This window comes from Anser anser, assembly GCF_964211835.1.
Source record: "Anser anser genome assembly, chromosome: 1".
In the NCBI taxonomy this organism is placed as follows: domain Eukaryota; kingdom Metazoa; phylum Chordata; class Aves; order Anseriformes; family Anatidae; genus Anser; species Anser anser.
Genome location: NC_139720.1, coordinates 29,464,155 through 29,478,948, shown reverse-complemented (window position 1 = coordinate 29,478,948; position 14,794 = coordinate 29,464,155). Strand labels below are relative to the sequence as shown.

At 41.0% G+C, this 14,794-nt stretch overlaps 1 protein-coding gene across 4 annotated transcripts in view; it reads left to right on the top strand.

The window, feature by feature from the left end:
- Nucleotides 1-5,921, top strand: part of ZNF277 (zinc finger protein 277) — a 57,342-nt gene extending 51,421 nt beyond the window's left edge. For all 4 annotated transcript variants that reach the window (XM_083800834.1, XM_083800833.1, XM_083800832.1 and 1 more), the window contains 5 exons: nt 623-690; nt 1,823-1,919; nt 3,546-3,588; nt 4,363-4,537; nt 5,578-5,921. In XM_083800834.1, coding sequence (XP_083656960.1) covers nt 623-690; nt 1,823-1,919; nt 3,546-3,588; nt 4,363-4,537; nt 5,578-5,770 — 576 coding nt within the window. In that variant the 3' untranslated portion in view covers nt 5,771-5,921. The remainder of the gene's footprint in view (nt 1-622; nt 691-1,822; nt 1,920-3,545; nt 3,589-4,362; nt 4,538-5,577) is intronic.
- The last annotated feature ends 8,873 nt before the right edge of the window (nt 5,922-14,794 follow it).

Genomic DNA, 14,794 nt, shown 5'->3' with positions numbered 1-14,794 from the left:
AGAGGGTAAAAGAAAGAACAGAACGTCATGAATAGGTATGCTTACATTCAGCTCTGAGAAGAGGGTGGAAGAGAAGCTATATTCTAATCCGTGCCTCAGCGCATGCTGCTTCTCTGTAGTACTCTGTGGCTAGGTTTGTGCTACGCCTTCTTACCAGCATAACCTTGTGTGAGATATGAGCATTGGCTGGTGTAGCTATGCCAACTAAAGTCTCAGAAGCAATAGCTGCATTGTTTAATCAGCATATGCTGCATGTAGAAGAAGGAGGGCAGATTGGATTGAGCAAGTGTGCTGGCAAACACAAACCAGTGATCAAACATCCCCACCTTGGCAACTTCTTGGTAGTGTTGCAATGGTAGTTTTACACAGAGCTTGAATGCTCTTCGTGAGAGCTCTGTGCCAAATCATTTTCTTCACAGATCTAGTGTGGGGAGCCCATTAAAAGATAAATTTATTGTTATTTTAAAAGTTACTACTAAGGCAGTGCTGTATGACTGCCTTTAACTCATAGAAATACCGGAGTGATCCAAAATAAGGTGTTGATTATGACTTCCAAATATTCATTCGATATATAAAATGTGATGTGAATCAGAAAATGTTTATCTTTTTTCTTTTTCACCAGGAATTTGGAAAGTCCTGGGAGGAGGTGCAGTCAGAGGATGATCGGGAATTACTAGATAACCTGGAAGAGTAAGTAAGAGTTACGTATCTGCACATTGTAAAGACTTGAAAGAACATTACTGTTGAAAGTAGTTACAGGGAAAATGCTGTGCACAGTTAGTACACAGTTAAAATTCATTTAAGCCAGTCAAATCAACTTCAAATTGTTCTCATTAAAGACATTTCTCCACAATGAGAACTATAAATTTCATATTTCAACCACAAGCCTATGTATTTATTTTTTTTCATATAGTTCAAACAACAGTCTTTATGGTTTATAATGATGTGGGCAAAACTTTTTTTTTTACTTTCGTATTTAAAAATGGTTGAACTGCATTTGCTCACGTTTCAAATCTAGAGTAAGCATCCAAAATGTCAGCATAAAAAAGAAGTTGTATGAAAAAGTCTGATAAAAAGGTAACAGCTAGAGATTAAAGCAGAATTTTGAAGGAAACTTCAGCGGTGCTGTTTGAGGGCAACATCTGCCTCTGTCTGTTATTCTTGGCTCCAGGCCTTCAGGTCACTACCAAACCTCCACTACCCATCTAGTTCTGCCTGTGACTTAAGCTTAACTTTACTTGATTAAAAACTGGGTGCAACAATACCACTATTTCTAAGCAGTGTTGTGGAACTAAATGGATAAATGTTGGTATTTATTTTCTATGTGCATATCTAAATGTTGCATAAATGAGTGTTTCTTTCTAGAATAATATTTGATAAGTAACACTTGGAGTGAACTCTGCGTGATGTTTATGTCTGTGGCTGGTGTATTAAAAGATTAGAAAAATTTGAAAGATCTTACAAAAATAAATACTGAAGGCAATTTTTTTATAACCTGTGAAACTGGATAGAAACTGAAGTTAAGATCCTGTTAGTTAGTAGTGCAGACAAATTCAAGTGTGACTTACTGCCTACCTGCACAGGAATTACTCAGCAGTAACTGCTCAGTTATTATTGAATTTCTAATTTTTTTTTAGACAGTAAAGCAGTTTCTAATCACATATTCAGCTATAAATCCACATTCTCTTCCACCCCATTTAAAGTATTCAGTTTCTCTGAATTTATTTCTGGTGCTGTAAGAGCAGAAGCTGAAGTGCTCTTTCACAAACTATCTCTACTCTTTTCCACAATTAAATGAATATTTTTGACTCTTAATCATAAGAGACTGGTCTGACTGGGAAGAGCATCCTGTGTGTGCAGTTTGCCTGTTCTGTGAACAACAAGCAGACACCACTGGAAAACTCTATTTTCACATGCAGGTAAGACTGGTGGTGGTGGTTTTATGCTGATGGGCATCTTAGCTCCACCACACTGCTCTTTCACTCCCCTCCTCAAAAAAAAAAAAAAAAAAAAAGAGGGGGAGAAAATATGGTGTAAAAAGAAGGCTCATGAGTTAAGATAAGGACAGGGAGATTAGTCAACAATTATCGTCATGGCAAAACAAACTCAGCATAGGGAGATGAATGCAACTTAATGCTAACTAATAACAGAGTAGAGCAGTGAGAACTAAAAGCAATCTAAAAGCACCTTCCCCCTTCGTCTGCCATCTTCCACCTCCACCCCCTGAGCAGAACAGGAGAATGGGGAATGGGGGCTGTGGCTGGTCCCTAACGCTTCGTCTCCACTTAGTCTCCGCCGCTCCTTCACGGTCCCTCTCTGCCCCTGCTCCACGCGGGGTCCCTCCCACGGGATGCCGTCCTTCCCCAACTGAGCCTGCGGGGGCTGCCCACAGGCAGCAGCTCTTCAAGAACTGCTCCCACACGGCTCCGTACCACGGGGTCCATCCCCCAGGAGCAAACTGCTCCAGCACGGGTCCCCCACGGGCGGCAGCTCCCCCCAGACCCCCTGCTCCTGCGTGGGCTCCTCTCCACGGGCTGCAGCTCCGGCCCGGGGCCTGCTCCTGCGGGGGCTCTCCATGGGCCGCAGCCTCCTCCAGGCCACATCCACCTGCTCCACCGGGGGCTCCTCCACGGGCTGCAGCGTGGAGATCTGCTCCGTGTGGGACCCATGGGCTGCAGGGGGACAGCCTGCTCCACCAGGGGCCTCTCCACAGGCCACAGGGGAACTCAAGCAGCCGGAGCACCTCCTGCCCTCCTGCTGCACTGACCTTGGGGTCTGCAGGGCTGGTTCTCTCACATTTTCTCACTCCTCTCCCAGCTGCTGTTGCACAGCAGTTGCTTTCCCCTTTCTTCAATCCTCTCTCCCAGAGGCCCAACCAGCGTTGCTCACTGGCCCGGCTCTGGCCAGCAGCAGGTCCCTTTTGGAGCTGGCTGGAGCTGGCTCTGATCTGACATGGGGCAGCTGCTGGGCTCCTCTCAAAGCAACCATCCCTGCTGCAGCCCCCTCCCCACTACCAAAACCTTGCTATGTAAGCCAAATATACTTGTTTTAAATATCAGTTCTTTCAGCACTTTGGAATTCAAAAGTAGGATTGTGGCATTTTTCTTAAGATTAAATCAGCTGCTGAACTGGAATGCCTTCTTTAGTGCACAAGGAAGGCACTGCATCTCTAGCATCTGCCCTCTATAATATTCAATAGAATCAAGTTTTACATTAATAGTATGAATAGGTATTACTTGTGAGTGTACAGACTGGTGCATACAATAAAATAGTAGCATTTTTAATAATAAAGTTGCTTGATGATTTAAAACATTTGATGGTTAGCATCTGTGTTTCAGTTTTAATAAACTAATTAATAGGAGAGTTGCAGTTTAACAAAATATGAAAGTTTCTGATGAAATAACTTTCAGGCGTTATTCCATACATTAGTGTTTGCATGTCTGTATGTCTGTGTCAGTCTGAAAAGCTGCGCTGTCTTCAGTGTGGACTAGTACAAGTATTGGGAATGAGAATTTTTCCTTTCTTTTGTTTTTTTTTTCCCCTAGAAATCACATGGATTTGACTTCCTTAAAATAAAGTCAGAACATGGTGAGTAAGAGATGCTGTAATTGTCAGCATTTGCTGCTAGTATGGCGAAAACCACATTATAAGAATACCGGAAAACAGCTGTATCAATTTGTTTTTTGTTTGGACATCTAACTTTTCCATTATGGAAACTGTTTCTGCCAGCTTATAAAAGACAGCCAAGAACACTTTATTTTTCTGGTACTCTCGTACCTGTGTCAGCTCCTTGCTTTCTGCATGCTCCTCAAGATTTTAATTCATCACAAAAATGAAGTCAGTCAGATTTGCAAAAAAAACACAGGCCAGAAGCTTTTGTTAACTGCACTTTCCCTGCTTCTTTCCTCAGTAGAGCTGTTAGTGCCAAGGATGTGTGCTATTTTCTGTAGAACCATTGGATTCTTTCACAGAGTGGCCTCTACAAATAGCTGCTCTATGAGTCCTACATCCGGCTGGCGGAGCCCTGGAATAAGTATTACTATTATTAATAGGATTATTATTATTATGCCTGTTAAGACTTGCTTGCAATTTAGAAGGCTGTGGTCTAAGCTGCATTTGCCCAATGTTTCCTTTCTCCTCTAGACGGAGAGGAAGCAAAATGTTTGTAATTTTTACTGTAAGAGAAGGACCAGTTCCCCTGCAGCTGGGAGGAAACATTTGCTCGGTTAGTTTGCTAAGTTACAGCGTTCAGGCAGTGCTGGTCTTCAGTAACCTTTATATACCTTTATGCTTAATCCAGGAAAGCATTTGTAAATTAAGTGTTATATTCCTCAAGTGTTTGTTTGCTACTGTCTCTCCTAGGTCTGAACTTTTATCAGCAAGTAAAGCTAGTGAACTTCATAAGGAGGGAAATCCATCATTGTCGTTGTTACAATTGCCAGGAAAAATTTCAGTCTAAAGGAGGATTGATAAGTCATATGGAAGAGACAAAACACATCACATTCCTGCCACCCAGGTCTACGTGGGACCAACCACAGTAAGGACAAACATATTTCTTCCAGCATTTATACTGCTGTCTGTTAATGTCTGTAAAGCAAGAAGTTGAAAGTTCTGTTTTTTGCCAGTGCTGCAGTGCCCAAAGCCCCTCAGCTCTACTAGCACAGATAAAATAGTAAGTGGTCTCAGAACTACTCAGAAATCCCTGTACTATCCGAAGCTAAAATGAGCATGGGATACTGCTCTTCTAGTTGCATCCTGGATGCAGTGTCACCATAAGCCATGTCTGCACTGTCAAATTAGTATGCTAGAGATCTTATTTCAAAGTTGTCTTTTGCGTGTGTTTGCAGTCATGCAGTGCACAGTGAAAAGCACAAGTGTTGCTCTCTGAGCACTTTCTCCTGGTGGAACAAAGGTTGAATCTGTGCACTAAGGCAGCATCTCGAACACTCCAAATTCTAGACACAAGGTCTTTGAGCCATTAGCTCTCTACAGAGATGCAATTCCTGCCTAGGATGGGCATCTGGTACATATTTCATTGCTAGTAAAGGTAGTGAACATATGGTTCTGGAAACAAATCGAACCCCTTCTTTTGCACATCTAATGCAGGTATATGTATAATATCTGCCTAATTTTAGGCATCAAAACAAGATGTCTCTTTATCCGTGTTTTTTCCCAGAGCAAATGGAGAGAGTGTAACATAGCACTGATTCAGATTGCAAGCATGTTCTGTATATCTGGGGGATGATGGCATAGATGGTAGAGCACAGGGAGTGTTCTCACTTAAAAAAAATCTGTTAAGCATTTGTTATGGGACAGATCTGGATCCATGGCCTCAGTTGTGAGAATGGGCAGGGGAAGGAAAGGAAGGCTTGTCTGTTGCTGCCTCTTCTGTGTGACTCTTCCAAGGTGTACGTGTCAGTTGATTTTTTGAGCATGCTGATTACTCATTGCAGAAAACTGAACTTTCTCATTTTTCCGTTTTATGAATCTAATCTCATAAAATAAGCACAGCCTTTTTAAAACAAAATATGTGACTATCTAGTAATATTCTATTCTGTTAAACCTTGTTGCTTCCAGGTATTATTTTCCTACCTATGAAAATGATACACTGCTGTGTACACTGTCAGACAGTGAAGATCTGGTAACTGAGGATCAAAGTGAAGATGTCCCCGTTGTAAGTGAAGATATATCCAATCTAAAAGCTCTCAAACAGAGCAGTGTTTTAAACCAGCTACTGTGTGAAGAGAACAACAGTCAGGAGAAATATTGACCTTGAATTACAGTTGCTGACCTTTGAATGTTTCTCCTGGAAGACAAAAAACACATTCTTCCACTCATATTGGACTACAGTTCACCTCATTAATGTTGTTTCTGGGCAAATATTACATGAATGGGAATGCTAAATAAAATTTATGTGCAAAGTTTTTTGTTTATCTTCCTTTAAGTTTTAGCTTTATTTTAAGACTAAGTGCTGGATTTTCTGCTTGGTTCTTAGAATACTGTTGGTATTATTCAAAAATAGGATTTTTCTTCTTTTTTTTTTTTCTGAATATACCAAAATCAGAGTTCTACTTTAAGGCCATCTCGTGAAAACCATGAAAAATTGAGACAGTATGTCTTTATATATAAGCCAATGAGTAAAACTGCTATGCGTTACTGCTCTTAGAAAGCATGTGGAAAAGAACCTGAATTTCACTTTTGGTCTGTTACATAAAGCAAATTTTGCTATTTTTAGATTTCTTCAAAGTGAATATGGATCTGTATATTTCTATTATTCATTATCAAAATACCAGATACAGAGTGCCTGTTCTGAAAACTGGCCCAGAAACATCAGTAAAGCTCTGCATGGCTCATGGGTATCTGACTGCATGGAATGCTGTCAATATGAAGCCTCGAAATGTGTAGGACAATTGCAATCTTGGTTGCATCAAAAATCCACAGAATTTAAAATAGCCTTATTGCATGGTCATGAACTGAAATGCGAAATAAATGACTTAGGGGATTGCAGGCACGTAAATCCAAATTAAATCCTCAAAATCTCTACTCAGCTGTCCATTGAAGTTACCGTATTTACTAGTTACCGTATTTACTATAATATGGAACTTAAAAGTTCCCCACGTAATAGGTGATAGGCTTTCATCATGTCCAGAAACACCATAGTGTTGATAGGGCAAAGCAGCTCATACCCTAGGTCCTACTAGGATGATCAAAACTAGGTATTCTTGCCTCTTTTTCTCCTCTGAAATTTTATTTATGGTAGTGCTAGAGTTCAGGTTTGGCTTTGTGTAACCGCTTTCAAATGGTAACCCGTTCCTTTTTCTTCTTTAGCTCAGTGTTAAAGCACTTGCCCAAAGTATGGCAAACTTGGCTCAGTGCCCTTCCCTGCCTGAAAAGATTCAAAGCCATAGCTTTGTCTTTGCACAGGTCCCTTTACATGAAATAGATTGCTGTCAATAAGAGTTATGTTTGTCGTTATATGGTGATTAAGAATTAGATACCAGTCCCTAGGAGCAGGAGCTAAAGCTCAAATCTTTACACATGTTCTGCTAAGCTTCTATATCCAGCCTAATTCACCATGCAGTATATTTGCATCAATTTCTTCTAATTTGTAGTGAACTTGGTTTCTCCTGGCATTACCTATCACCCAGTAGCACCTCTCTTTGCTTCCCCTTTCCTTTTTGCTCTGGGGCCCAGGTGCTCTAGAGATAGGTTACAACAACAGGATGCTGAAAATGTACTGAGAAAGGCAGAGCAGCCCCCTAACTGCACAGTGAAACAGACACAGAAGCAATTTCTCTCTCTGTCAGGAGGAAATGGGATAGAAGTGGTTCAGCAGGTGCTGAGAATACAGACAAAGGAAGGGGGCAGATGTACTCATATATCTGCATTGACTTTGAATAAACTGGTTCAAAAACTATTTTTTTTTCTTTGAACTGGAACATATGACCATCTTAAAGAAACTGTAGTTTGTACTTCTTGCATGTGAAATGTATTTAATTTCATACAGTAATTGGCTGTTGCTATTGATTTTTTTTTTCATTTTATGTAGTTTTCTTCCCAAGCATCTACTTTTCTTCCTAAATTAGAAATTGATCCCAGTCTTTGCTTTTTCATCAGATTCTACAGCTGAGGTGAGTAAGAGTTAGTAGGGTTTACATTAATAATAAGTGTGTTGTTGAGCAGTGGAAGAAATCAGCAAGGGAACTGTGGGTAAATCAGCAGCACACGGATGTGTTTTATGGCAAGCCAATCTCAGAAGGGCACATTAGGGGGAAAGATAAAATTTTATTGTTATATCATAAAGTGAAATAGCAAAATGTTTCCTAATCAAGAGGAATGTCATGCTGAGTCACTCGAAACCCTACAAAATGAAATCAAAAATGTTAATATCAGCAATATGAGGTGGCTGTTGTTCCTGGTTCTAACAGAAATCTGAAGCTGCAATTTTTCAGTGTAGAATTAAGAGAGTATCTTAAGAGGAATTTTGATTTTTTTTAAATTTGTTAAATTTAAAGTTTAAAATTGTAAAAACAACATGGACTGCTTGACTTTTTTGAGTAGAGAAGAAAAGGTACTCAGGAAAAATTTATCAACAGTGTACCAGTTCACTGAAAATACAGGGAACAGCGAGGAATCAGATTGGAGTTGACCTTGTTACTTCAAGTATGCACGGCAGGCCACAAGGTAGGTTTGAAGTCTCCGTAAGTTCAGAGAGAAAGTTGGGGTACAATTTCTAGTAAATATTGAGCGTCTTCATTTAAGCACAATGATGCTTCTAATTAAAGATTTTGCTTGATCATACTGTCTTTGTTTCATAGCCACAGTTTTCCCAGGGAATACTTGTCCTCTGTCTAAAGCACAGCTAATATGAGTGTCTGTTTTAAAACTGAAGTATTTTTTTTTTGCCATTGGATGGGAGACACAGTTATGACTGCAGACAGTGTATAGGCTCAGCTCTTATATGAGCAAATACATACTTTTAAAACAAGCATTTTTGGAAGTATTACAAAATAGTTTTTTTATAAGTCATGGAATAGACAGAGTTGGGGTTGGCAACTGTGCTTGATAGAGTCAAATTAGAAGATTGAGTGGTGCTAACTGTTATGAAAAAAGCTGCTCTAGTTTAAGTCCAGCACACATTTCTTACCATAATATTTCCTCTTAGCTTAGATCTTCACTCCATGTACATACTCCCTTCACTTTATGTAAAACTGTCCTCTTGACAGGAGCAAAAAGGAGCAAAAAGGCTTGTGTCCTGGTGACCAGCAATTTCTCCTGCCTGCTTTAAAAATACGTTAATTATATCTCTGATACTCTTCCACGTACAATTTATTCTGACAATTCTATGCAGACTTGATCTTTCTTAATGAGTTAATGGTTACTGACTTTCATTTAAGACGCTTACTGTTTTCAGTTTCTGTATTACATTTGTCTGGCATGCTTTGCAAGAACTGTCAGTGGCTGCTCTCAGCTGGCTAAATGGTAAGCCATGTGTGAAACCCCCAAGTAAGTCTCTAAAATGTCTCTTCGCTATTGTCATCTCTCAGTTCCATCACTGCCTCCGAATTCTGGTTAGATCACTACTGGTGATCTCTCATTTTCTATCTCGTATTGTTCACAGAGTGATTTGTTCAACGTAAGTCTGGTACAAGACACCTGTGTACAGTACAGTTACTTTCTTCCAAGTATACCAGTCTCCATGGGCAAAGTCAAATCCAGAGTGGACATTGGACATAGTCCTTGGAAAGGACTGCTATTGAACAGCAGCAAATTTCACAGCTTTGCTTACGACTTGTTGCTGTATTAAATGTCCTTGCATTATTGCATTTTACTTATATACAGAGGCAAAGGAGAATCAAAGGTCCCTGGAGAAAAAATGTTTTTCTCGGTGGCAATGAATCTTTTTTTTCCCTGGGAAGTTTTGTTAAATCTGTCTTTGAAAGGTCATTTTTGTTTAGTTGTTTTGTTGCTAAGATGCTTTATTGGCTTTATTTACAATAGGAAGACGGAAGTGGGTATGGTCAAATAACACCCTCATCTATCTCTGCCAGGTCCATAAACCTTGGGTAGATAACAACGGTTGTGTAGACCAGGTATTGGTAACCTCGGAGTGAGTTACTGCAATTACACCTAACCGCCATTAGAATCAGCGCTGCTGAAATGCTGCAGGCAGCAGTGGCTGAACAAAAAGCCCAGCTAATGTAAAACTCATTCCTTTTCTCCACGAGTACTGAATGTGCTGTTCTGCCCAAAGCTGTTGTTTTTTGTGTGTTTGTTTGTTTGTTTTCCCCTCTGTTGGAACTTTCCTGCTTCTAAGGCTCGCTTCATTTGACTTTTTCCACCAGTGAAAATTTTAGCTGCCTCGACTTTGATTTTAGAGCTTCCTTCCCCAAACTCTTTCTCACGAAGATCCAGATCAGGTTAGAAATTGCCATGTGACCTGTTAGCTGAAATTACATTTGATATTTTACATTCCTGATAAATTCACTCTCTCTGCTGGAAGAGCAGGGAAATTCAGGATACGTACAATCAAAAATATATCAGTCTTGTTTGCACTAATTTAGATAGAAGTAAAAGCATTTTCTTGCTAGAAATGTTCCTTGTAACACAGTTCTCTGTCTGGTTTACCATCCTGGGACCGAGGATCTGCCCGTGTGTAGATACATACAAACCTAATGTCTGAGCTTCCGTTATAAACAGTCAATGTAGCCCGTGGATCCTAGAGGGTCATTCGGCTCACTCCACAGTAAAACACCTAAAAGTTTATTCAGCTCTTCACAGGCAGGCATCTAAGTGTCATCTGAGATGTTTGAAAATAACCTGGTCTCCAGCAGCTGCTCCTAAAGGATGCTGATCTCTCAAAGGTCTCGTGTCAGTTCTGTCAACTGTACACGGGCAGTTCAAATGCCGTGGAGCATCTCAGATGGCCCTGAGGCATACCAAAGCCTGAGCGGCTAAACCCAGCACCTTTGGCTGGCAGCTAAATATCTCTTTTAGACTGTGTGAACTATAGTGGAAACTGACACCTAGGTCACATCTGTTCACCTACATCTGCATTCCTAAATTTGGTTACATTAATTTGGATCAGAACCCTACCCTGCCTAATTAATGTAATCTGAAGTTGGAGGTCTACATGGATCAGGTGATTTGCCTTCTGGAAAGAACTAGCTTTGACAGCTGTATTGGAAATATCTGAAACCAGTCATTTAATCTCTGTCACTGTTCTCACAGCAGCTTTGGGGGCAGGAGGACAATTGATTACCATTTGGCACGTGTGGTCATAGGTTAAATTATAATCATGGATCTAAATGTACAAATCGCTAAAAACAGCAAAAGCATCACAATATGTGCATAAGAGTTTCCTTGATCCAGAGAATCTGTTATAGTTGGCTATTGAATAGATGCCTGCTTAACAGGAGTAGTCGAGAAGCTGGACAAGCTCCACAGGTGGTTTGTAACAGCTCTGTTTTTCCTTCCCGTGAACTACTATGTCTTGGAAGTCCCTCCTGAGTCTGATCATAGGTGAAGAAGGAAGATGGTTATAGAAGTGTAGAGATTTCACTGAGGAATATGGCTAAAACTGCTAGACTGTTCCACTCGTGCCTTTCTAACCACATCCCAGGTTTTTCACGTCTCTGTCACAACGCAAAGTGATGATATTGTAGTGACATTCCAAAACAAAAGGGCTTATGGCGATTAATTTAACCTGGCTCTTGGCATGAATTACAGCAGCCTTTGTACCAACTCATCACAGAAGAAAGCATTAGGTAACACTCTAAATAGCACGTATCCCCTCTGGGTGCCTTTGCAAAGGAGAGTTTGTCGCTCTGCACAAAGCTGGGACTGAAGAGCCCCCAGTGAAATGTGGCCCCGTGGCTGGCAGCACCTACCTTTCAGTATCGACATCAAACAGGAAGCCAGAACACTACAAGGACCTGGGTGTGAATTCAGACTGCCGGAGCTGCAGCTAGGTGTGAAACCTAGGTCAGATATTAGTCATTACCGACTCTTATTTTAAAATTTGTGGGCTGATAGTTGTTTCTACAAGTGTAAAAAAAAAAGTACAAAGGACATGAGGAGCCTTATCACATCACAGGATGTAAAAATATATTGTTCTTTATCTGCATTTAATGCTCCATTGTGCCCACTCACCGACTCTGAGCACTCCTGCGAGATCTCGCTGCGGGTACCACACCGTTATCATCAAGCAGATCAGAGACCTTCCAGAAACCCTCGCTCTTCATTTTGGCACCTTGAGGAGCCCAGGAAGCGCCAGTGGCAGCTCTCTGCTGTTACTGCTGAGCACCTGGACACTGGTGAATTGCAGATGTGTTTCTTTAGGATAAATCTGTCAAACTTTCGGGCTCGCAGGCAGCTGTGCGATGCGTTTGTCGCATCAGGTCAGGATGTGGTGCGATCCAGCAGAACAATTACAGGCAGGCTCCTGGCGGTGCCTCAAGCCACAGCACCACTGAGTGTTAGGCGGCTGATTGTTCATTTCCGTGCTCTCTGGAAATATCAGAACAACACAGAAATAAATAATGCAGGAATTACCGATTCCTCATTAGAGAGGCTATCTTTGCAAACCACCCGCCACGGAGCTGAGTGCTGTTTTAACCTTGAGGTGGGTTTAGCTTTAACGCTCCAGTTGGCTTGTGGTTGGTGTGTTACTTTCTGATGCACGTCTGCCTTGATACCATATACAGGAACGCTGGTGGGAGTCTTCACTGATATTTGACCCATTCTAATAAACTGCCTGTTCTGCATGATGTTTCTGTTTGAGTCTAGGTGAAATAAAGAGCAAATAATTATGGACAGGGCTTAGCTTTAGAGAAGAAAGCTCATGAACATGTGACAGTTTTGGCCTCCTGAATTCCTATAGACGAATTACATCCTTTGACAAATGTTGCTTCTTCCCTCAGTTGCCTCAGTTTCCTAACCAGCAAGATGGTGATTGTGCAAGAATAGCTACTAGATAAAAATCACCATCAAAATAGTTATTGATGCAATAAGAAACTTAATTTTAGGGAGACATTCCTATAAGGAAAAAAAAATATATTAAAATTAAAAGCCATACCATTTAAAAAGAAGGGCTAATTTCTGAACCAGATTTTCAGAATATGTCTAATTTGCCATCACTTGAGGTTTTTAAACAAGGAAAGAATATTATATAGAAGATCCTCTGTTTTTAGTCAAATGCAGATCTTCCAAGTGCTCAATTGCACACAAAGACCAATTTTCTATAAGGAAAAAAGCCATCACAGGATGCAGAATGGCAATGTTCCACTCAGGGCTAGAGAAGGTGCTCACATTAACCTCTTGTAAGTCTTAAAAGCTATAAATCCATGAGTTTGCTGAGATTAAAAGAAAGATGTTCAAAGTATTGTTAATCCTTTAATTCACTTAATTGTTGCTTTGCTTTATATACAGTCTCCATTTGAAATCCTGGTTCTCTGGAACTGTCCAAGCATGGGTTTAATATTTTCCTTACAAAGCACATACCCGTGAGGTATATAAGAAAGATTTCTCAGGATTCTCTTAAGTTTGTGGTATTGTATGTACCTTACCTTTGCTTCAGGATAAGAAAGTTTCTAAGTTAAGAAGAGGCTTTGTGTCTCCATTACAGCTGATACTTGGATAAATTCCCCTTGCAAATTTACTGATTTACTGTAATAGTACCTTTAATAATATTCTGAATATTCTTTTCTTCATGAGAGGCCTGAGCTTTCTGACTTGCATTGAGCCAGTCAGACAAACAGGCCACATTTCAGGTAAGCAATCTGGGAAATTACAGATTACTTAGTAACACTGATGCTGTTTCTGTAGACATAAAGCATGAAAAATATCTTAATGCCAGATGCTTAATTTCTTTCTCTCTCTCTCTCTCTCTTTTTTTTTTTTTTTCCCCATGGAAACCAATGGGAATCCAGCAAAGAATCTTTAATAACAGGACTCTCAATATCCTTGGTGGGACCCCTGTTGCATTGGGGCTGGAAAAAATCTTCTGGAGATTTTGGCCAGGTGGGTGCTTACACCCAAGGCAGTCCCAGAGCACTCTTAGCTACCCGCCCCCCTTAAACATGGTTTGGGGGTACAGGGGCAGCTGTCAGCCACCCCTTGAGGTCTCAGCAGGAGGTTGGGGTCTGTGCTGCAATGTAGCAGCGTGGATCATTGTCCCACGGGTGCCAGACCGTCCCCAGTGACCAGCAACCTTTAAATATCAAACAGACAGTGCTTCTGCTGCTTCCTGGTGCCACTGGGAAAATGCTTAATTGCTCCTAATGACTGGTTTAAAATCAGTTAGATAGGATTCCAGTCAATATCTAAAATGAATTTCAACACCCTGCCAAGCAAGAATTTTCTGCTATTTAGGGTTGGTTTTTTTTTTTAGTTTGAAAAAAAAGAATTCCTTTTGACAATGCTTATCCATTAAATTTCTTTTTGGCTTTGTGTTGATTACAAATGTTACAGTTGATACTCCACCCTCTTTGTTCCCAGTGTTTTATCCCCCTGCCACCATCCCTCCTGTTTCCCCTGGCCACCTCCTGCTCCTCACCCAGGCCTACCTGGCAGGCTCAGAGGAGCGCATCTGCAGCACGAGCTCTGGCTCTGGCCCGCCTCCCATGGGATGGCAGAGCTCAGTAAGACGATAGCAGCAACTGAAAGCTGACCTGAGAAGAAGGAAAGGGCTGCGGAGCTAAGAGAAAGGAATCTGTAAGAATTATGCCCCAGGTGCTACCTTAAAAATAAGACTAAAATGAAAAAGTAAATTGGATCATAAGCGGTGGAGAAATCACAGGAGGGACCGTGGGCTGCCTTGGAACACAAAATGGAAACTCGCGCTGACTTCCAGAGTGACAGCAGTGGCTGGAAGGAAAAGAAATTAAGAAAGATGACAAGACTACTACCGAGCATTTTGTATTAGAATAAAAATATTAAGCTGAAAATACCGGGGCAACCCTGGCCAAAAATAGAGCTGAGAAAGCCAGAGCATCAACCTGTCATCTCAGTGGAAACAGCGGTTGCCGATGAAGCCACGTAACTGCCTGAGGTATCAGTATGCCAGCTGAAAGCCAGACTAAATACTATTTCAGGTAGCTAAGGGTTTAAAAGAGCTTAGCACATGTGTGGGGTGTCTCCTGTGCAGATTTACAGCTCTGCAGAGGGAGTGGAAGCTAGTAAGTAAGTCCTGTTACGTGTTGTCTGTGTGCTGGTCACGAAGGAAAAGGCAAAAACAGACGTTCTGCATGTATGTTGGATGATCCAAGTGAATTCGGTAGTTATGGGATCTTGC